This window comes from Takifugu rubripes, chromosome 6 (genome assembly GCF_901000725.2).
Source record: "Takifugu rubripes chromosome 6, fTakRub1.2, whole genome shotgun sequence".
Lineage (NCBI taxonomy): Eukaryota > Metazoa > Chordata > Actinopteri > Tetraodontiformes > Tetraodontidae > Takifugu > Takifugu rubripes.
The window spans coordinates 2,143,028-2,166,846 of record NC_042290.1 but is presented as its reverse complement, the minus strand read 5'-3'; the positions used below and the strand labels follow the sequence as shown (position 1 = coordinate 2,166,846).

General features: G+C 43.4%; 3 protein-coding genes across 22 annotated transcripts; 1 reads left to right on the top strand and 2 right to left on the bottom strand.

Annotated features, from left to right (window-relative positions):
* Window positions 1–468: 468 nt before the first annotated feature.
* On the bottom strand, window positions 469–12,403 carry LOC101078306 (phytanoyl-CoA dioxygenase domain-containing protein 1-like). Of its 20 annotated transcripts, none has more exons than XR_003888665.1 (11): window positions 11,680–12,401; window positions 9,161–9,261; window positions 8,208–8,376; window positions 6,463–7,293; window positions 5,910–6,061; window positions 5,676–5,751; window positions 5,258–5,602; window positions 5,121–5,142; window positions 4,825–5,032; window positions 4,570–4,637; window positions 479–1,223 (listed from the first exon to the last, which is right to left on the bottom strand). XR_003888665.1 is itself a non-coding variant. In XM_029837120.1 (5 exons), exons 2-5 carry the CDS (start codon window positions 8,226–8,228, stop codon window positions 5,562–5,564), a joined length of 288 nt encoding a protein of 95 aa, XP_029692980.1. In that variant the 5' UTR covers window positions 8,229–8,376; window positions 9,161–10,000; the 3' UTR covers window positions 5,545–5,561. The 20 variants fall into 20 exon arrangements, 1 of the variants encoding a protein (XP_029692980.1); XR_003888667.1 differs by having other exon boundaries at window positions 12,162–12,401; XR_003888673.1 differs by lacking the exon at window positions 11,680–12,401 and having other exon boundaries at window positions 481–1,223; window positions 6,463–6,612; window positions 7,086–7,293; window positions 9,161–10,000.
* A 673-nt stretch (window positions 12,404–13,076) lies between these two features.
* On the bottom strand, window positions 13,077–19,451 carry psmb7 (proteasome 20S subunit beta 7). Its single transcript, XM_003965113.3, has 8 exons — window positions 19,322–19,451; window positions 18,533–18,626; window positions 16,617–16,714; window positions 16,275–16,415; window positions 15,222–15,337; window positions 13,658–13,716; window positions 13,434–13,585; window positions 13,077–13,266 (listed from the first exon to the last, which is right to left on the bottom strand). The coding sequence occupies exons 1-8, from the start codon at window positions 19,381–19,383 to the stop codon at window positions 13,155–13,157; spliced, it is 834 nt and encodes a 277-aa protein (XP_003965162.1). The 5' UTR covers window positions 19,384–19,451; the 3' UTR covers window positions 13,077–13,154.
* Window positions 19,452–19,737: 286 nt separating this feature from the next.
* On the top strand, window positions 19,738–23,815 carry ppp6c (protein phosphatase 6, catalytic subunit). Its single transcript, XM_003965114.3, has 7 exons — window positions 19,738–19,897; window positions 20,473–20,568; window positions 20,687–20,752; window positions 21,994–22,135; window positions 22,217–22,296; window positions 23,013–23,222; window positions 23,291–23,815. The coding sequence occupies exons 1-7, from the start codon at window positions 19,823–19,825 to the stop codon at window positions 23,537–23,539; spliced, it is 918 nt and encodes a 305-aa protein (XP_003965163.1). The 5' UTR covers window positions 19,738–19,822; the 3' UTR covers window positions 23,540–23,815.
* Window positions 23,816–23,819: the final 4 nt, after the last annotated feature.

Sequence of the window (23,819 nt, the reverse complement as noted above, 5' to 3'; positions counted from 1 at the left end):
AACAATCCCTAGAGGACGTGACTTTAGGCTAGTTGGCATTAATGCTGTGCTTGTGGCAGGATAGAAAAATGTAAAAGCATAGTTTATGTTATTATGCAAATCACTTCATTTCAACAGATTCTGGCTTATTAATGCTTTTGTGGGTTGAGCACCATAAACCCAGATAAAATCTCCTATATATTTAAATGGTTGCTTAACACTCATAACAATATATGTAATAATTAATAATTGAATAGCTAATGACCTGGTGGAAAGCAGCTTAAGGTAATGTTCAGTCAGAACGTGAATTAGTATAAACATAAACTGGAAAGAAGGAAACTCAATGTGGGTATTTGTACTTTTTTCTGATTTTTCATAAATGGACACTATTTTATCATAATAGCGTGATAATAATCTCTGTTAACTTCAGTACTTAAACTATTGTGCGCTGAATCTGTCGACACCTGCAGGACTTAATCACAACTTTCAGTCTGTAGGATGATATTGTTGCTGCAGATGTCAATCAGGATTGAGCTCTCTGTGTGAGGCCTTTCAATATTTTCAATTTTAGAAATTGTAATGATCTGTAAATACGGCCAGAGTTGAGGTTATTTTCATCATGAAGTTAAGCCTGACCGACTCGTTGCTGCCCACACGACTCCTTTAATTGTAGGGTTTTGCAGTCTCTGAAATCGACTGATGTGCAAGTCGTGACCGCTAGAACTTTGTTCTTTATTTCTTGTACATGGGTTTGTCCTTGGCTTCTTTAAAACATTCATGTAAAAAAAACGGCTGAATTTTAATCATCTGAATTCTGCAATTACATTAACAATAATAAGCAAGCCACGTGAACGTTGTCAGACAGATACTATGAACTTGAACTTGTTAGAAGTGTTCAGATTTTTCAACGTGGAAGTCATTTTCACGACACTTGACTGAAAATCACACACAGCTGGTCTGTGCAGGACTTCAGGAGCCTGGGGCTGATGCCATCCGGACCCGCTTTCATGGCCTTTTTCTTCTTCAGGGCCTTCCTCACCTGGTGTGTTGTAAGGAATAGGCTGGAGCAGGGTGGTGTTGGTGGGGGAGATGGGCCAGAGTGTGAATTGTCAGGCATGTGTGGGCTGAAGGTCATGAGAGAGGGGGAGGGGGGACAGGAGGAACAGTGGATTGGGGGTATAGACAGGGGCGGGGGTTGTAGCAGAGGAGACTGGGCTGGGGGAGGGGTGGGTGCCTGATCAAATCTGTTGAAGAACAAATTCAGAACAAGTTTCCCTTGATTCTCTCAGTTGAATGTGATTGGAACATTTTTGTCATTGTGCATTTTATTTGGAGTTTTGCATTTACCAGTTGTTCTTTTGTCATCTGGTGGGCTGACTTTTCCATGTGCTAGTCAGTTTCAAGAGCCACGAGCCTCTCCTTTAATTGTGCCACTTGTGCTCCTCTGTTTTAATTTGGAGTTTTGCATTTTCTGTGTCTCTATGGCAAAGCGTCTAGGAGAAACTCTTGACAGAATAAAAACTATCACTAGACAATTCCGCAGAAATTGTGAGGGTGTGCTTCACCCTCTGGCTGGTTGCCCCCCACCAAGGTAATTAAGTGCATTTTGTGCAGCGCCATGTTGTGTTGAGCCTGCACAGTGTCTGCTCGCAGCCCCTCCCATACGCACTGGCTGTGATCTGCTCCTCCCCTCCCCCCACACGCAGATTCGCAATCAGAACCACCAGTTTTAAAACGCCGTTTTGGACTGCTTAACGCCATCTAATTCTACTTTAAAACATTCATGTAAAAAAGAGGCTGAATTTTAATCATCCGAATTCTGCAATTAAATTAACAATAATAAAAAAGGAAGCCACATGAAGGTTGACTGACGGACGGACGAATTTGAACTTGTTAGGAGAAGCCTCAAGGTCATTAAATCTGCCCCACGTTCACGTCCAACATACAGTCACCCAGAAACATCATTCATATGAAGAGCTCTTATGTCTACCACAGAATTTGTTTATGTTGTTGGGTTTTGTGTGATATTCTACTGGTCTGGAACCAGCCCACTACTGGTGATCATTCAGTCTGGTCACCACGGGGACACGAGATCTCCTGACGGAGCAAATGTGAGTGGGCTACATGGACGAAGCAGTGCATTATTACAGCCATCAGTCTGGCGCTCTGAATGCTGGGTTCTTATATTCTAGAAGATGTATACATGTTGTAATGTTTTATTTAAACATTTAGCAGTTGTTGTTTTTTTTGTTTTTTTTAAAAAGCAGTTGGTCGCTTTCACGGTCTGTATTCGTACTGAAAATCAAGATCAAGCGAGCTTTTGCCCTTCTGCTCCACGGGAGGTTTCTGTCCTCCCTGAGCACACCTTAGGACACCTGCGTTACCGTTTGACAGGTGTATACATGTTGTAATGTTTTATTCAAACATTTAGCAGTTGTTTTTTTTTTAAAAAAAAGCAGTGGCTGGAACAAACAATCCTCTTGACTGTAAATCAATTTGGCTGCTCTTGTGCTGAACTTTGATCATGTTTTGAGCCTACTTTCCTTTTCCACCATAGATCGGGGATTCCTGGCAACCGCCAGTCATCCGGATACAAATGTGGTGGCTCCTCGATATTGTGAGGCGTGTCTGACGGCTTCCGTAGGATGATTTTATTAATCCAAGAGCGCACCTTCTTTTGCACTGGCTTATTGCACTTTTTTTCTTTTGTGTCTTGGTGTGCAGCCTTTCACCTCTTATAACTGTCCTTGAGACAACTTTTCTCTGTAGAGTAGTCAAACCAAAACTCAAGTGGCACAATTAAAGGAGAGGCTAGCGGCTCTTGGAACTGACTACCACATGGAAAAGTCAGCCAACCAGAAGACAAAAGAGGAGCTGGAAAATGCGAAACTCCAAATAAAAACAGGATAAAAAGAGTAGTCAAACCAACAGTCAAGTGGCACAATTAAAGGAGAGGCTCGTGGCTCTTGAAACTGACTACCACATGGAAAAGTCAGCCAACCAGAAGACAAAAGAGGAGCTGGAAAATGCGAAACTCCAAATAAAAACAAGATAAAAAGAGTAGTGGTGGTGGCTCCTCGATATTGTGAGGCGTGTCTGACGGCTTCCGTAGGATGATTTTATTAATCCAAGAGCGCACCTTCTTTTGCACTGGCTTATTGCACTTTTTTTCTTTTGTGTCTTGGTGTGCAGCCTTTCACCTCTTATAACTGTCCTTGAGACAACTTTTCTCTGTAGAGTAGTCAAACCAAAACTCAAGTGGCACAATTAAAGGAGAGGCTAGCGGCTCTTGGAACTGACTACCACATGGAAAAGTCAGCCAACCAGAAGACAAAAGAGGAGCTGGAAAATGCGAAACTCCAAATAAAAACAGGATAAAAAGAGTAGTCAAACCAACAGTCAAGTGGCACAATTAAAGGAGAGGCTCGTGGCTCTTGAAACTGACTACCACATGGAAAAGTCAGCCAACCAGAAGACAAAAGAGGAGCTGGAAAATGCGAAACTCCAAATAAAAACAAGATAAAAAGAGTAGTCAAACCAGTATTCAAGTAGCACAATTAAAGGAGAGGCTCGTGGCTCTTGAAACTGACTACCACGTGGAAAAGTCAGCCAACCAGAAGACAAAAGAGGAGCTGGAAAATGCAAAACTCCAAATTAAAACAGGATAAAAAGAGTAGTCAAACCAGTATTCAAGTGGCACAATTAAAGGAGAGGCTCGCGGCTCTTGAAACTGACTACCACATGGAAAAGTCAGCCAACCAGAAGAGAAAAAAGGAGCTGGAAAATGCAAAACTCCAAATTAAAACAGGATAAAAAGAGTAGTCAAACCAATAGTCAAGTGGCACAATTAAAGGAGAGGCTCGTGGCTCTTGAAACTGACTACCACATGGAAAAGTCAGCCCACCAGAAGACAATAGAGGAGCTGGAAAATTCAAAACTCCAAATTAAAACAGAGGATGAAAAGAGTAGTCAAACCAACAGTCAAGTGGCACAATTAAAGAAGAGGCTTGCGGCTTTTGAAACTAACTACCACATGAAAAAGTCAGTCCACCAGAAGACAAGAGGAGCTGGAAAATGCAAAACTCCAAATTAAAACAGGATAAAAAGAGTAGTCAAACCAGTATTCAAGTGGCACAATTAAAGGAGAGGCTCGCGGCTCTTGAAACTGACTACCACATGGAAAAGTCAGCCAACCAGAAGAGAAAAAAGGAGCTGGAAAATGCAAAACTCCAAATTAAAACAGGATAAAAAGAGTAGTCAAGCCAATAGTCAAGTGGCACAATTAAAGGAGAGGCTCGTGGCTCTTGAAACTGACTACCACATGAAAAATCAGTCCACCAGAAGACAAGAGGAGCTGGAAAATGCAAAACTCCAAATTGTAGCGATCGGTTCATTGGCACAAAGGTCATTGATTCAATTCCAGGCCCCTTAATAAATGTGGAAGTCTCCTTGAGCAAGTGACTGAATCTGACCCCCCCCAAATGGTTCACAAAGGTTTAAACTGGATTATCTTTAGAAAACTGCTGAGCGCAATACTTTTTTTTAACTGGGGCAGCCACAAATTGTCCATCACGATATTCAGGTTCTCACCCAATGAAGTCTGTCAAAGTTTCGAAATGTACCAGGGGGGCTTCACACCATATGCCGGGAAATACTGCCTGGAAAAATGAGAAAGAAACAGATTTTTTTTTTTAGCATTGATCAGGAAATCAGCATTTCAATAGGCAATTTCTGATATTGGCATTTAATTCTACCTGTTTAATATGCTTTTTATATCAGAATTTCATTAAACATCAGGCTAAAAGTTTAGTGTTATGTCTTTTGCTTTCATCAAAGAGAATTTACATTTTCAACAAAACATTTTGAAGCTTCTTCAAGCACTTTTGGTGACACAGTAAAGCCAAAGCTGCGAAAACACGAGGAGCGTACACTCCTGTCTGATCCCGGGATGAACCACAGGCAGCTGTTGTCAACGGTGGCGTCCTCCAGGGCGATCCACATCCCCATAACACTGCCCAGGGGCTCCATGTTTAGGCATCTTGATGTGGCGTCACTGAGGTGCACAAACCATAGAAAGAACGTTTGCTGCCAGAACATCACATTTTAATTTCTGTATTCCAAAACAAGCAGGTTTCTTTTACCTTCGCCGCCAATCCCTGGTTGCTGGAAGAAGAAAGGAACAAGAAAAGTTATACGTTGAATTCTACTGCCTGTGCTGTGATATTGTGAGGTGCTTTTAGAGGCAAACGTGGGGACTTTATCTTAAAAATGTACATACTTTGCACAACGTAAATACTTTTAAGAGTAGCGACTTTCTGCTTGAGCTCTTTGGGTTCCGTTATGACCGACGTGCAGGCCTGCAGCTCCTCCTCGAACCTCCTGATGTAGGTCTACAGTTGTTGGCACTGTGTCTGAAGCTGCTTGCTGTGAGCCTTTTGGGTGTTGAGGATTTAGGGCTGGTCCAGTTTTTCCACCAGAACCGTGTGTTGTGGCAAATGAGCTTACACATCTGCGGATTAATGTTTTTGTTGTTTTTCAAACGGTGTCTCCTTTCGATCTCTTTCATAATGTGCCTGTATTCTTCAGCAAATGCTTTGTTTTCTTGGAGTTGGACGGTTAACCCCTGGAGTACATAAACACGTATAGATTTAATTCCAGAACCAGGTAATGGCATCAGATCATTGAACAGAACTCACCTTTGTCATCAAAAACTCCTTTTTCGAAGAGAAACCGAATCTTATCGCCACTGGTGATAAAATAGTCAGCACTTCCCTGCAGGGTAAAAGGTTCGCTGTAGTCACATGATTCAGAAGGAAATAAATAAATTATTGTAATGGAAATTGAGTGCAAAAGAAAATAAATGGAAATTAGGAAGGGTGTGGTGGAGATTGGGTGAGCACATGAGCCTGTCTGGCACCTCATGCACTTACAGGAAACAAAGGCGCCCTGGTGTTCAAAGAAGACCTGCGTCGACTGGGGAGGGGGGATATCTTCAGCCATTCAACTTCTGGCGCCAGCCACATAGGTGCGAGCACATGCTGTGCAGGCGCCCTGTGTCCGCGCCTTGGAGGCGGGCCTTCAGCTGTATAAGATCAGAACTGTGTACGCATAGGTATGCAGAGATCTCTCTGCATGCTTCCATGCATGTATCCTGACCGACTGACTGAATAAACCATCTCTACGCAGTAACTTAGACTCATCGTTTACTTCTCAAAACGGCTAAATTCCACAACATTATGCATACACGTAAAGAAAGCTGCTGAACAACATCGCTTAGACTGTTGATCTAAGGGTTTACTATTAGCCTGAAATCAAAGCAGGAGGCCAAGTTAAACAGAGGGAAGCAGAGACGTTCAATAGCAACAGGCTGTATCTTTACCTGCATCTTTAAAAGCAACATGGAAAGTATCCGAGAGAAATATTCAGTGTTGAAACGGAGTCAGTGAGTGGCTGTAACGGTTATCTTCTGGAGTGTTGGGCTACCTGTTTGTGAACCTGCTCTTCCTGATCAGTGGAGAAGGCGATGCGGCAGTGTTCAGGGACGTCTGTCTCATCCACGATGGCTGACATCCTCTGCCTTAACTCTTGGGAGGTCAGCAGGCCTTCCAAAACCACATATGCGTCCTCCACGTACTACCAAGAGAAAGAATACCTTCATGTTGGCTTTTTAATGTTTATGAAAAAGAGTGAATAAAGCCACAATGAGCCACAAGTGCAGCATTTCAAGAGCTGATTAAAACCAAATTCTTGTAGATTCAATTAGTTGGACATAAATTGGTTCTTGAAACGTCAAAGCAAAGCCAAAGAAATATATTCCTGAGACAATAATTGTAGCAATAGCTTTTTAGTCCAACAGTCCATTAAAAAACAAAAACCACAGACAAGCAAATAAAATGGAATCCAATGGTCTGGTTTTCCTTTTGCACGTCGCGGTTTTATTGTCATGAATTCCTCCATATTCGCCCGTACAGAAACTGCTCGGATCAGACGCAGGTCTGGCGATAATCGCTGCGGCTGCATCAATTCGAGAAGTCTTTCTGAGAAATCTGTGTAGGGGTAATCCAACAGGATCGGGAGATTTTCTAAACTTTCTCTCTCTATTGGACCTGATCAAACTCGCTTTTAGCGTTCTGATGACTTTGCGCTGTTCTTCCACAGTCGTCTTTAGCCTGTTCTGCTGCTGTGTGCTTTGATACTTCAAGTCCTCCAGTCTTGTAGCGGCACCGGTCCAATGAAATAATGGCCACGCATTATACGGATGTCTTTTTAAAGGTTTGACTGCCAACTCTCCATCCTCCGCAGACACAGTGAACACTAGAAAATAAAATACATAAACAGCATTTGAAAAAGTAAATATCTTATTCTTGAAAGTCTCTTAACCCTCATATTATGTCGGAAAAATATTACATTGATGTTACGGGTCATTTTGACTTCTCCTTTGTAAATGCTTCACAAGAGCCAAGAAAACAGGTTAAACTAAGAACTACTTTATTTTAGATTATAGAAACAGCTGGAAAATTGATAATCAATATAATTTTTAATTTCAAAACTATATTTAAGGACTATTTAGCTAAACCCTTCTGTCATCCTCCCAGGTCAAAATGATGCACTTCTTCCTTCTACTCATCCTCTTTTTATTCTCTCTTCATCCTCCTCTACTCCCTTCTTTTCTTCCTAAATTCTTGACTCAAAGAAAGCACAGGGCTTAAGTTTTTTTGTACAATTTTTTGGAATTCCATTGCTGGTTGATTTCAGTCCACAGGACATTGGCATTATAAGTAGACACGTCTAAAATGTGGCAAAAAAAATAAAAAATCAACAAAGGCCAATGGGCAGTCTTGCGCTGGCAGCTGTATGTTGCTCTGACTTTGTCCAGATTATCCACCCCTCCCTGAGTGGCATTATAATCCAGGATCATTTGTAGCTATTGGTCTTCTCTAGTGCTCAGAGATGCATCTTTGTGTATTGTACTCATTACATTACACACTCCCCTATTAACAAATTATAAATTTCATGAAGAAAAAAAAGGATAGCCAGCACTTCGGACATCACAAAATCTGAAACGGGTCAAATTGACCTTAACATAATTAGAGGGTTAATAAATGTCCAGCATTTCGACAGGTCCCGACAAGTTAGCACAGTAACATACAAAAACATACCAAACTGTCTATTCAAGGGCACACAAGACAAAAACATACAAAAACAAATAAATGTAAAACAATTGTTACCGTGTGCGCCTCTTGGATCATGCAGAATTATTATTTTAAGGCCGTGTATACTTTTTTAAAACTTTGTTGGCGCTCCGCTCTTTAGCCATGTTAGCGCTCTCTGTTACTGCACTGCATCACCCAAAATGCCACGGGTGCGACCTCTGAACCCAACACGTGACCTATGACTCTATCAAAGGAAACATACATAAAGAACAATATATTTTTAAGCCATTTCAACAATGATGAATTGAGACATTCAATGAAATTATGACCCTTTTAAAAATGTAAAATAAACATTGACTGAATTTTTCAATTAACATGTCTCTCGGACAGTTACAAGCCTCTGAAGAAAATTGTATTTGCCTTTTTACCATGTGTTGTACCATATGTTTTTGTTTTCTGTTAGAATTAATTTATAAGTTAGGCATAGTAGAATCATTAGCAAGTGTAATAAAGATAAGCAGTCAGTTGACCCTTCTTTGACATGATTGTTTTTTAGACAGTTGTAATCGCAGGAGCAAGTCAGGCTGAAAGTGTTAAACAGACATGTAAAACAGGACAGCATAGTGGTGTTGATAAGTTCATCTGTGGGAAGAAGGTGAACTTTGACCTGGCCATTTGGGAAACAACAGAGAACAAGGACTTTACCAGCATCCAATAGGACTGGAAGAAGAAGACGAGGACATCCATGCAGAGGGACTGGATTGGACTGGATTAGCATCAATAATTTACATATGTGTTTCTATAAAAGACTGGGTCAAGGGATAGTTAGGTTGTCAGACGTAATGCCCTGACAATGGACTCTGTTATTGTAGGGTTATGAACTGGCCCGGAGCTCTGTAATATTTGTATCTTGAATTGGTTCTATTTGCAAAATACATTTTGAAATTGGCATTTTTCTTCTTGAAGTCTTCATTCAGAGAACACGTGGATCGGCAGTGGCACACGTGAGGTATTGCAATCCAACACACCTGGGAATACAGATGACCTCAAGGTGGGCTGATACAATGGTGAGGAGGAATTGAAGTGGCTTTTGGAGACCCCTTGGAAGTCATCGTACTCTGGCGGAACCCTATACAGATCAAGAGATTGGATGGTACTGGTATTTGAATGAGGAGCTGAGGCTTGCTTCAATCAGACTCAATGACAGGCAGAGCTAGACCCTAGGATGACCCCATTTCCCAGTCAAAGTAGGAATTGTGACAACAGCTGTGGATGATGATCGGCTCCTCCATGCTCCCTGCAGGACAAAACAAGCAACAAACGACCCACAACCTTGGAACCCAACAGGTTCTGTACTTGGACCAATCCTTTTTACCTTGTACATGCTTAGGAAACATCATTTCATTGCTATGCTGATGAGACTCAACTATATTTATCCATGAAGCTCAGACAAATTGTGAAGTTTGGACAAATTGTGCTCCATTTTTCAAAAGGCCCGTCAGAGGTTCTACAAGAGATAAAAAAATGACAAAAACTTTGATACTATCTCCAACCCAAAAAACTGCATAAGCTTTTTCTGGGTGGACAGAGGGGATACTTTACTACAGTAGCCACCTTACCTGCAACATACGCACACAGCCACAAATGACTATCTTACCCAAGTAGTTGACTAAAGTCTTTGAAAACTGGCATTTTGCAAAATTAACTGTCAAGCCTGCCCAGACCAATTTTTCAAACAATGACTTGAGACACTGGAGTGTCGCAGGTGCATTACGCAGACCAAATGGCATAATGGTGTACTTATATAGACCAGAGGGTGTAATAAATGCATACATTTCTCTTAGACTGAGGGACCTGCCAATAACCTTTTAAAACTCAGGTGTAGGGACCTGAATATTTTGCCTCAAAAGGAGAAGTCTCTATGGGTTATAAAATCAAAACTTGGTCACCCACCTGAGACTTTTTAGGCTCTCCACACCAGTCATAATGCATTCTTAATCTGCGCTGAGATTTTACCAATTTCCACTTTGCACATATAACTGCCAGAACCAATCTACGCCTGAACCCACTGACATTGTTAGGAGTTTGCCGTAGTATGTGCACCCCACTTTTCTGTTTTTCCCTTGGCTGTCTAGTTTCAGGTTGGGCGGGGCTGCTCTCCAGTTCAGCTAATCAACCTGCACACCTGACTCGCATCACCAGACAATCATCTGCACCTGCCTCATTTTGTTTAGTTATTTCCCGCTTATCTGGATCTGGGTCGGTGGGGCAGCAGCTTCAGGAGGGATGCCCAGACAGCCCTCTCCGCGGCCACTTCCCTCAGCTCGTCTGGGGGACCCCCAGCCGCTCCCAAGCCAGGCGAGAGATGTAATCTCTCCTCCTAGTCCTGGACCGGAACACCTCTAAAGGGAGGCGTCCGGAAGGCATCCTAGCCAGATGCCCCGAGCCACCCCAACTGACTCCTCTCGAAGCAGCAGTTCTACTCCGAGCTCCTCCCGGATGTCCGAGGTTCTTGTTACGATACATTGTGGTAGAGGACCCAAACGCAGGCCAGGACACAGTGGTGGAGTGGTCAAAGGCTTTATTTACAGGGAAGGGGAGCACACATTAACGACGGAAACAGTCCTCCTGAACCGCAGGGGATCGGGAGGCAGCGTCCGCCCGTCACAGGTCCATCGCGAGTCCCCAACCATACGTAGTCCCCCTGGACTGCGGGGAACTAGGAACACCGGTGAGTCCTCAACCCGCCGCAGTCCTCCAGGACCGGCGAGGACTCGGGAGTCTGGTGTGACACGCTCACCACACGAACGTGCCCCGAGACACTGAAGGCAGAGGCAGTCCTCCTAGGCTGCCAGGGGAGCATGGGCGGTCCTCCAGGAGACCAGGAATGGCCCTCCATAAAAACCGGAAGCTCGGGGACAGGAGCGGACCCCCAGGAAAACACAGAGCACCAACATACGACAGGGGAAGCGACCAAACAGCTTCACCATGAACCGACACCCTACCAACACCAAGGAACCCGAACAAACACCCACACTGGACAAACAGACACCCAGGCACTGACAGGCAGGCACCACCTGCTTAAATAGGCAGCAAGATGTAAATTGCCTACAGGTGCGCCCGCCTTCAGTGCCAGGTGCACCCAATTGTGCCCAACACCACACCCTGCAGGCCAAAGACAGACACAAACCAGAAATCCCAACACTTCTCACCCTATCTCTAAGGCTGAGCCCGGCCACCCTGCGGAGGAAACTCATTTCAGCCACTTGTATCCGCGATCTCGTTCTTTCGGTCATCGCCCAGCGTTGATGGCCATAGGTGAGGATTGGGACGTAGATCGACCGGTGAATCGAGAGCTTTGCCTTCCGGCTCAGCTCCTTCTTCACCACGATGGATCGGTTAAGCGCCCGCATCACTGCTGACGCCGCTCGATCCGCCTGTCGATCTCCCGTTCCATCCTGCCCTCACTCCAGAACAAGATCCCGAGATACTTGAACTCCTCCACCTGGGGCAGGACCTCCTCCCCAACCCGGAGAAGGCACTCTACCTTTTTCCGAGCGAGGACCATGGACTCTGACTTGGAGGTGCTGATCTGCATCCCTGCCGCTTCACACTCGGTCGTGAACCGTCCCAGCATTTGTTGGAGGTCCCTATTCGATGGCGCCAGAAGAACTACGTAATCCGCAAAAAGCAGCGACAAAATCTTCCGTCCACTGCACAGCTCCCCACGCACACCTAAAATGGTGTGGGCGAGTTGCCGCCTGCCGCCCCTAAGGCGCCGGACAGTTTGCCAGAATCTTCTCGGAGCAGACCGAAAGTCTTCTTCCATAGCCTCCCATGCCTGAGTTTTTGCACCTGCCTCCTGCTTTAAAAAAGTGGTTCACATTTCCATCTTTGCTGATTCATTGTTCAACCCTCTGTGGTACAGCCTGGCTCCTAAATGTTCTGGATTACCTTTTTTCAAGCTTGGTGCTCCTTATCTGTTTGTTCTACAGATCAACCTCCCAGATACTTGTTCGTGCCACCTACCCTAGATTGTCCGCAGATTGCTATCCACTAAACCCTTAGAAAAGCTTCTTGTTGATCATCTTTGGCTGTCGTGTGTGTCTCTGCTTTTTGGGGTTCAGTTAGTGTCTGCCGCTCCTAACAGACATAGTCCAGGAAAATTTGGGAAGGTTCTGGTATTTCCCAACTGTCCTTCAAAACGGCCATTGGAGCTTGCTCCTTGTGACTAAACAGCAAATCATTTGGGCTGGAACTCATGCTATCCTGAACCAGTTCTCTGACTGCCAACAAGACCCACAGCAACCCATCCTCCCAGTCACCCCCCTCCCCACAAACTCACTACAATAAAAGCAGAGTAAAGATTTAAGTATTTGATGGAAACATTCCAGGGCTGTTAGGGAGAAAGTGATCAGTTTTCTTCCCGTTTTCTTCTTCATCAGAGGAATGAGACGGAAGCTTCAGTTTACTTGCTGCAAGGGCCGATCGGTGTGGAGCTGCTCTGGTTAGACTGGTTTTGTCTCTTAACTGTTTCCCAGAATGTGTCATCTCAGTGGTCTGCTTATTTGATAAAGCACCAAATGTGTTCCACCTGAGTCTTTTACCTGCTGAGCTTCAGCAGTGCAGCTGAGGCTTCCCCTGAGTTCCAGCCATGGCGTTGACTCCAACAGGTCCATGCAGCCGATAAATGACATTTCCAATATATAACCTGATCCAACTAGACAATGATGGTAAAGGTGAACCATCACCTGCTGGAGACGTTCACTAGGGGATAAACCACATAGCAACTATAATATTCACCTCTGGAGGTCTCTGTACAAACCCCCCCCCCATCAAAAAAGGACCAGAAACCTTCAGTGGAGAATCATGCCTGGTGTCATCTGAATTAAGGTCTGGATTAAAAAACTTTTGTGTTTTGCATTTTTAATAGAATTACAGTAATTAACATATCTGGAAAGTTGTTTATTGTAATTCAGAAAACATCAATGGGTACATAAAGAAAGCAACAGTCCACCTATTCTAGGAGGTATCCATAGTCTGGATGGTTTCCTCTACAACCTCCAGGGACATGGGGGTCTCAACCTTGGTCATTACTCCAGTGGTCCCTCTTTTGTACTTGTAGTCACCGGCTCTACATCAGGAGGACAAGAAAAGATGGAGACAAGTCACGAGTCAAGTCATGAAAGAAGTAAAGCTGTTGCAGACTGGTGAAGATCAAGCATGAGACAATGGGAGCAGATAAGGGTCGAAAGCATTGTGAGCAGACAAGACGGGTCAGGGGAGGTCACGTCACCTCACCTCACACCCTTTTTGCTGGCCTCATCGTGGGGGCGGATGTAGTCCAGCTTTCCCTTCGTGATCACACACACATCGATGTTGCTGCCAGAGCCGAGGTCGTTGAAGATGCCTGCAGCTATGGCATCTCGCACCAGTTCTTTGGCCTGAGCCTCCTGTCAGGACAGCACATCAGAGTCAAACATGATCTTGACCTTTAAGGTGACAGTCCCGGATTATCTACTGACCTCCATGTCAGGCCTGTAGCGATCCTCAAACACAGCCATGGCAGCCAGAGATCCAGAGCCTTTCAGGAAAAACACATGTTTGAGGTGACATCTCTGGCTTCAGTAAGAGCACAACACCAAGGCAGCTTTATCCTCCAGTAGGAAGCTCTTCTCTACAGGACCAATGAGGTTATTTGCTACAGCAATTGTGATTTTGGAGAAGAACCTCAGGTGTCAAGCAAACCCAGAGACATTCTAGACCAGGGGTGCTCACATTTTTTCAGCACGCGAGCTACTTACAAAAGTCAAAATGATCTACCCACCACAAAAAATGCAAAACAAATGTATTGAGGATTCTTTGTATGTACAATGTATGTTGATGTACCTTGCATAACCGAATGAGCCAATATTGCAAAACATGCATAATAATTAACTATTAACATTTTTTTTGTAATTGCCTGAGTTTACTTTGATGACTTGCACTGAATTGAATCAGCCAGGGATGCATAGGGACAGTAGCTGCTGACAGCCTCAAGCACACTTCCAAATGTTCATCAGTCATGGTGGAACGGTATTTGGACTTAATAGTCTTAATGTACTTAATAATCTTCAATGCACTTTGAAAATGACATCGTGAAAAAAAGTCCACCACCCATTCCATATGAAAGTGATATGTTTTTGTCTTCTTACTTGGTCCCGCTCCCTCATTCATTTAGCGATGGCTTAAAATCAGAGGTAATTCGCTGACTAGCTTAGCGCTTCTCACTGGTTGCCCTGTATGTTAATCAAGTAACGGGATTGATGATAGGCTGACATCGTAAGTTCTGCTGCACTTAGCGCCGTTGTTTGCGCTTGATTGGTCACCGCCTGAATGTCAAATTCAGTTGTCATCTAACTGGCTGCCCTGTATATAAATCAACACATGGGATGAAAGATAGGCTGATATTTTTTATTGTCACGCGGCGATTGACGTAATGAGCACCCCTGTTCTAGAGTGTCCTGGGTCTTTCCTGACCCTAGCCTCCTCCCAGTGGGACATGCCTGCAAGACCTCCTGTCCTGAGCTCCTGGGTGACTGAGCTTCTCACCCTAGCTAAGGGAGCTTCCAGCCACCCTACAGAGGAAACTCATTTCAGCCACTGTGTGGGCCATCCTGTCCTTTCAGCCACTACCCAAAGTTCATAACCAAAGGTTGCCTTTCGACTCCAGCTCTCTTTTCACCACGAGAATGAGTTTTTCTGTGAGTCTGTTTTCTTTAGGCTTTCGTTTCATATTTTAGAGGTCAGTTTTTCATCTGCGTCAGTCTGGGTTAATCCAAGAATTGGCAATAAAGGCTTCACAATATTTTTGATACTCAGTCAACAGAATACAAGTGTATACAGTAAATAAAGTAGTTCTATCAATAGATATTGCTCCTTCCTCTCAGCATATATCAGTTCACTAAGAGGTGTTGCTGTAAAGCCCAGGTTAGATTACCATATAACGTGGAACACACTGTTCTCTTCTCTGTTCTCTGCAGCTGCTGCGCAGGTGTTTTATTGTTTCTGTGTCAGCAGCCTGGAGTGTATGCCAACGCTGATACTGACCCATGGTGACGTAGGGCAGCTTGTCTGTGGAGCCATGAGGGTAGATACTGTACAGGTGAGGCCCATTGCAATCCATCCCACCGAGGACCAGCGCTGCACCGATGTAGCCCTGATACCTTAGCAACACAAAAAGAACACCTTCAAACTTCAGCTTAACTACGAACGTTCACTCACCAACGTTGCTCTCTTGAATACAAAGATTGGAAAATTGATGAACAATTGATCAATACATTTATAGAATTGGACCATCAAAACGTGCTCCCTCTGAACTACTGATCAAAACAAAGAAGACATTTTGCTCCCGCTACGTTTAGCGATTGTTGTGTCTTCATCTTTCCCAATAAAAAGATAATAAAATAATAAAAAGATCTAGCTTACACAACGAATTGTCTGATCTTTATATCGAAGAGCAAAGCCAATATGTAACCTAAACTACATATAATCGCTCAACTGTTTAGTAAGCGTTTTAGATGCACGTCCCAAAAATGTATAGCCATATAAGTTATGAGCTTAGAGAAGAGCAGTTGTGGATAGGGAGCAGAATTTGACAGAACTCTGGCATTAATCTCACAGGCCCGTGAGGAAAATATTGAGTTCATACTGTATATTCATAATATGAATGCATTGAGTAATGGGAGCGCTATTTGATGGGATGCTGTTGGACAACCAAAATATGCTCGAAATAAAATATGATAACATAGAAGAAACCCATACAAGATTATTTTTATAGGATAACATTAGTTGAAATAGATGTAGACAAAAGTAAGTTTAAAGAGAGGTTGTGAAATCTGACAAAGCAGCAGAAACGAAGAGCCCAATCAGTAACAGCAGGAGTAGCAAAATGTGACAGAACAGTGGAATATTTAAGCCCTGCATTCAGGAATCCTCCTGTGACCCGTGCTGATGTTTCTTTGCACTGACATGGGGGCAGGTTCGCTACCGAATGACTGAGATCTCAGTCCTTTTCCACCCCTGCCCCTTCATCTGTTCAATTCGGGGGGGGGGGGGGGGGGTAGCCCCACACCTCCCACACATCAGAAGGGAAGATCACACCTGAAGAGCATCTGCTTCAGCATGCGGTTGGCGGTGGCCACACGTGGTGCTCTGCCTGTTGAGAGGGAGTGCAGCTCCAGGTTGGAGGAGATGAGCTGTGTGGTCATCTCTGTGTCTGCAGCTGTTCCTGCTCCACAGCAGCTGAACAAGATAACAAATCAGGGTGCGTTATTGCAATTTCCTAGTTCTGTCATACACATAGTATCCTAGTACAGAGAAATGCTGCTATTGTGCACGTTACAGGGGGCTCACCAACACAATAGCCTGGTGCATCAGATGAGGAGTGACAGGGCACAATAAGCAAGACAGGAAATGGTGTGTATCTGAGTTGCTGTTACTCACTAAATGTTGGGGGAGATGTAGTGGATCTTGGAACAGTTCTTGTCAGCCACCACCATTCCCTCAGTGGCTCTGGTATCAGCTCCAAGGATAACGCCATCCTTCACAAGGAAACAGAACAAAGAGCTGCTGTTTCACTGCTTTCACCCATGAAGCAGCACATCCCATGGCCTTAACACATAGAGACCTAACACACAAGGTAATGGTCATGGGTGGAAACCACACCGATACTACTTTCACACTAAAATTAGCGCCTCAATTTTCTAGCCTTTGCTCGGTATCTGGATATTTTCACAGCGGTCGTGGCGCTGACCTCCTGCTGAGAGGGGCTGTGTTTTTCCTCCCACTCTTGTCATGTTGACAACGTCAACATTTAAGTGCCCCACAACACCGCGAGACAAACACTGGACAACACTGTCCACAGCATTGTTCTTTCTTACTTTGCTATTTTGTCCCTTTTGCAACGTTTACTAGCTCAGCACTGAAAACTGTTAGAGCGCTGAGAGATTATTTGATGTCACTGAATTGGTCTAAAAACCTTTTTTGAAAACATGTTTTGTTGATAATGTGTCTGTGTGTCTTCAATTCTAGCTGGGATATCAGCTTTGTGTTCTTCCCAACGGCTCAAAGGTTGACAAACCATAAATAAACTGAGTCTATAATGTCATTATTAGGCAACAGTGTCATCCTGTACCATTAGAGAGAGAGTGTGAGAGAGAGTGAGTGAGTGAGTGTATGTGTGTGTTTATGGAGACATAGATATATAATCCCACCCCCCTCCAGCTTGTTTATCACCTGTTTTGGTGTCCTGTCCCACCTCCATTCTTGCCTGAAATCTGATGCCTTGAAGATGATGGATCAACAGCTTTGCCACATCGCTACATACAGTGACTGGGAGCCTGTTGACAGGCTGCCCTCTGCATCATTGGCTAATTTAGCGGGGCAGCTTTCAAATCACAAATTTCCCAGGTCACATAGAGGCTCATTTGACTCAGTACAGGATGCCATGACAACCCTTTCACAGTATTGAAAAGACTGCATATTGAAGCGGCACAGCACAACTTTGGGAATGTTTTGATGATATTTTATGGACATTTTGGACTTTTTCATCGTGAACAGTAAGCCTCAAAAACACAGCTACCCTCTGATACCAATGTCTGACCTATCAACATGGGATTATTATGTTGTGTTGCATTGTACGTCTGTAAAATAATAAAGTATAATTGATTAAATCTGGATCCCTTTTCTTCTAGAAGGGATCGGTATTTGATAACTCGGAAAATGTCCTTTGTCCCAGATGTAGTCAAGCTGTAAAAAGTAGAGAATCAAAGACTGCTAGGGGCTTATATGTGGCGGAGTGATATGTGCTGCAAGGCCAGACAAGGCATAGCCTAAAGTCCAAAAAGACCGTGAAGTAGCCTTAAAAACATTCCTACACTAGTGCCATGCGAGCCACAGACCGCTAGAATACCAAGAGACTACACATTGACATCGGGATTTCATGCCAATATTTAATGCTAGGACCCACTAGGGGAGCGGTAATGTCCAGAACTCTGCCAGACTTCTACTGTTCTTCCCCTCAGCCTCTTACGCTGAACTGCATCCATTTTTTCCATAAGTTTAATTCTCTGGGACATTTTATCTGCTGGATCTACCTTCAGTTAATCTAAGGACTAAAGTACGTGCACACTCAGCATCAAACAATCCAAGTTGCTGCAAATTTAGCAAAATAAAAAATTACACTACAGAATTTATTTTAAAAGAAATAACAGACATGAACTTTTACAAATATGTTTTTATGAACTGGCACATCTGATGCCAGGTATAAAAGGTTGATGGAAACATTGTAAACAAGTCCACATATTATTACGGTTGTTATTTTATTATTATTATTGTTGTTGTTGTTAGTGCTCACTCACCTTAAAGACAAGTCCACAGATGGTGGTTCCGGTCTTTCGAGCCGACGGAAAGCTGTATCCTACTTTGGTAGCTTCAGCTTCTAAAACTGCATTTCTGAAAATAATAACAACAAAGTCTCATGTGATGTGTGAATAAACTGAATTCATTGTATGGTCATCATTCTGATGGGTCACTGAAAGCTGCTTCTTCTGACACTAACCCCTGACCTCTAACCCCTGACCTCTACCCTAACGTCTTCATGTTGGAGAATGGGCAGTCTTTGAGTTTGACTTAAATTCACACTACTTGATATTTATTTTATACTCACAATTTATTTTAAATATCACATAACTATGTATATATATATATATATTTAATAGCACGTGGTGGAAGATACTACAATTATACAAAATAATGTAGTATGTTAAATACAAAGAGCAGAGTTAAATTTTAATGCCAGTTTGTCGTGGAAAATAATGGATTTTAAAATTGAACGACTGGCGACAATTAACGATAACGATGAGAAATACTGTACCGGCTTCCTCATCCAAACAGGAACAAGTTCTAAATGTTCACTGTTTTATTTACGTGTTTAAAGCGGCGATAACCGCCACATTTTGTGTGAAAGTAGAAGCTAGCCAGAGTTACCGTTAGTAAATATCTGAGTCATTGTGTGCCGGGCAACTCTTCCAGCTAGCATCGCCAGGAAAAAAGGACTTACATCAAATATGTAGAGAAATATATAAACACACATACACATTATGCTATCCATATATTGGCCCATTTCACATGCGCACAGACGCTTTTACCTTTGGCAGTTTTGGAAACTGAAACCTCCGACCGGAGCACACTTGACTGCTAACGCCGCCATCTTGGAGAATCAGCTTCGCTACTTCCGGGAAGTAAAGGATGGGTAGTAGTGATGCAAAGGAGCTGAGTCATTGTATACGCGACATTTACACCACTTATACACCACATATATATCACGGATATGTATCTATGGTTTCTCGTGAAGCTGATATTTCGTCTTTGTTGTTTATACATTCTGGAAAAATACATAGAAGTTAAACATTTTTAACGTCACGTTGCAATAAAACACAGCACACTTTGAGGCCAGATACACTTTATACCTATATGTTTTTTTTGTTAATCTTTAAACGTTGCGCTTTAACTTGTATTGCATAGTGTCTTTCAAAAAAAAAAAAAAACTCCCTGCGTTTTATTTTGAAAGGCACCGAGAACGTGATTGAGGACAGTGTAGAGGAAGAAGCGGTCTAGCTGTTGAGCTGCTTCCCATTAGCTTATCGATAATGGCGCCTTTAGACCTTGATAAATACGTAGAAATATCAAGGCACTGCAAGTATTTGCCAGAAAATGACCTAAAGGTGAGTTTTAAGAGTCATCGCTGAGCTCCGTTTCCACTCGGCAGGAACTGGGATCATTGTGGAGCAAGAGTCGGCCAGCGAGCCTGACTAGCCTTGTTTTTCTGTCCCAGTTAGCATTAAGATGTCAGTCGAGTGCTGGGGTAAAGTGCGTAATGCAGTGGTGGTGAGGAGAAATGGTCCACATAAACGCTGATTACGGGCCTTTATCCAGCCGTGGCTGAGCGCTAGCGGCTAAAAGCTAACGAGGCCGACCTGTGAGGAAGCAGCGACACAAATCGGACTTTGCTGTTAAATACTTTTTTATCCTGTATCTACGTCGATACCTGTCTTGCGTGTAATGTCAAAGCTTTTTCTATTTTCCCGCTGTTCAAAAGGTTGAAGTAGCGACAGCTTGCATACATTAAAGAGCAACAGTTGCTTCCACTTGACAGTGTTTTGTGATATGACTATTCTCTAAAACAGGATTATAGTCCCATTTTGAGCTATGGTAGTTGAATGTGAGCTGCACATCTGGCCCATCAAACCTTCAACCATGCTCCAACTGCATTTTTCTTGCTCTTCCTCTGGCTGTGCAGAGACTATGTGATTATGTCTGTGACTTGCTGCTTGAAGAATCAAACGTTCAGCCAGTGTCGACTCCAGTGACTGTCTGTGGAGACATCCACGGTCAGGTGGGTCACAGTCCTCCGTCTCACCTCCGAGTCTTTTTAAAACAAGAAAATAGTTGTTTTAATTGAGTGACGCAGTGAGAAACGTGTCTGTGCTGTTGTTTTTAACCATCCTGTCCAGTTCTACGACCTTTGTGAACTCTTCAGAACCGGAGGCCAAGTTCCAGACACAAATTACATCTTCATGGTAAGTCTTTGAACTTTTCTTATTTGACCACTTTGTCCCTTTTTGGGTGTATTTGAACACATTCTAAGACTGTTGAAAATCATTGCAGTTGACTTGAAACTAAAGTTTATTTCATCTATTGGATATTTGGGTTTGTCCAGATTCTTTATCAGGTCTTCAGTCATTGTCTTGGGCTCTCATTCATGAAACGTGAGCTGAGCCAATTTGTGTGTCACCTGTCTGTAGACGTAAATTCACAAGAACCTGCCATTCCTCAACATTTTAGTAGCTCAGGTCTGTTCGTAGCTACTAACCAAATCTCCACACGCTTTCGACCGTGTGTAGCACCTGTGTAAATGAACCAACACATAGAAATAATGCTTGTCACCATTGTAAATTACAATGTTGCGCTCTGTTATGTAAATAATAAGCAGATGCCTTTAAAACTGTGATATACTGTAGGCAGATCCTAAACATGACAAAACATTAGAAAGATAAGACATTTAGTTTACTTAATTGGTAATAGATTTAAGATCCAGATTAGGTGGTTGTTTGGGAATTCTGCACACAAACCTGCTGTGGACTGTTATCTGTATCACTGACTGTTGGACTTGGACTAAATTGATCACTATGGTATGCGTGATTCTTCAGAATGTCGACCATTGTGCCACAACATTTATTAGCTCACCATCTGGGGTCTCTGTCTCCGACAAAGCGCTCTCCCCAATTATTCCTGCTATGCTCATCTCTATTGGACATTTTGGACAGTGAGCCTCCTCCTCCTGTGGCAGATAGATTTTTTCTGTGTGCACAAATGCATTTTTTTGGCCTCTGTTTTTATATCAAACCACTTTCGCTTGACCTCGGGCATGGTTCTGGGGATGCAGGGACCACATTAACTGCTCACATTAACATGATACTCACAAGTTTAAGATCAGATCTGAGTTTCTTACAGTTTCACCTGTTCCCGTTCCCGAACCCACAGTATGTTTTTAGTGGAGTCGGCCTTTATGGGTAAATTGTTTTTTTACTAGCTAAGCTAGCTAGCTTTTAATAGTTTTTTTTACTAATTTACTAGTGTTTTATGAATGAGACCCTCAGTGGGTAGTGGAGTGTTCATGTGACTGACCTGTGCTCCAGTGTAGCGTAGAAAAGCACTGATATTTAGATCATTCTCATGAGGATGGTGTCTGTCAGCTGTTGGCTTCAGTTAGCAGGGACCTGAGGATCATGACGTGTCTGACAGAGGTGTCTCTTCTCAGGGAGACTTTGTTGACAGAGGTTATTATAGCCTGGAGACCTTCACCCACCTGCTAGCACTAAAGGCAAAATGGCCCGACCGTATCACACTGCTACGTGGAAACCACGAAAGCAGACAAATAACGCAAGTCTATGGCTTTTATGGTAGGTGCTTTTTTTCACTTTGTCATGTATGCAAATGTATGGCATAGAATTAATAAATGTTTTCCTTCTGTCTGCCTTCAGATGAGTGTCAGACTAAATATGGAAATGCCAACGCCTGGCGGTATTGCACAAAGGTGTTTGACATGTTGACGGTGGCTGCTGTAAGTTCACTCATCTCCTGTTGACTTGTTTTCTACACCTGTCCCACAAAACATCAGCTCAGATCAGCTTCCTTCTAACCCCCGGGGTCATGCGTCCTGCGGCCCAGCCGCATCCCAGCCCCCTGGTTCTGATCGCCGAGGGGACGATGGATTTTCACGCTCTGCATCTCAGACGTGTCGTTCATCAAAAATGAATGGGACAAATGTGTTGATAGTGCTATAGACACAGCACATTTAGCTGTCATCATCTCACAAGAGAAGATGTATAGATGAGTAGGTTGCTGCCCTGGCTAGTGGTGTCCCCTCCCTCTCACAGACAGCAGATCACTGTTGGCATAGGGGAACGGGGATTATATGGTCATGGCATTAATAAAAGACTATTCACAAAGTCCTTAAGGACAACTGGTGTCAGCTCAAACTGTAGTGCTCTCCGTGCCTCTTATCTGTCTCCATCTCATCTGTCTCTGTCACTTTTTAAAAAAAATGTGCAGTGTATCAATTAGTAATGGCAAATACATCTTTTCATGACTTTAATTATTTCAATAGGGTGCTTGATGTGTGGCCCCTGGCTAATTGTTGCCAGCTTAGCATTGGCCATGTCTGTCAAAGGTTCTCTGTTCTTTATCCGTCTGTCTCCGGTTGGATTCTTCATGATGTATCCTGAACTTAGACAACCAGAGATGTTAATCTCGATTGTCCTTCACCTCTCATCCCAGTTGATAGATGAACAGGTGCTTTGCGTCCATGGTGGTCTCTCACCTGACATCAAGACTTTGGACCAGATCCGCACTATCGAACGCAACCAGGAGATCCCACACAAGGGAGCGTTCTGTGACCTGGTGTGGTCAGATCCCGAGGATGTGGATACCTGGGCTATAAGTCCACGTGGTGCTGGTTGGCTCTTCGGGTCCAAAGTTACAAACGAGGTATGTCTGATGGTTTTTGAATAAGCAGGCCCGTGGTGTAGAAGTAACCATTGTGTATTTATTTCAAGTTTGTCCACATCAACAACCTCAAGCTCATCTGTCGTGCACACCAGCTGGTTCACGAAGGCTACAAGTTCATGTTTGATGAGAAGCTGGTGACCGTGTGGTCGGCACCCAACTACTGCTACCGCTGTGGAAACATCGCCTCCATCATGGTCTTCAAGGATGTCAACAGGCGAGAGCCCAAGTTGTTCCGTGCGGTCCCAGACTCGGAGCGCGTCATACCCCCCCGCACAACCACCCCCTACTTCCTCTAACTACAAGTACCAGTGCTCTGTCAACTCTCACCTGTATTTATATGCAAAATATTTTTTTAAAAGTGATGGAGGTTAAACCTTTACATCGCTGTAGTTTCTTGCATAGCCCCCCATCTCTTTGCGCCTCACTCAGTTTGTTCTAAATATCTGCAAGAACTGAATTTTTTTTTGGTTTTTTTTTTAAATAAAATGTTCAATGTGTTTCATTATGGTCTTACATATGCCACTGAAGCAAATCAAACATTTAAGAAGAAAATAAAACATTTTAGATGAGTGGTTT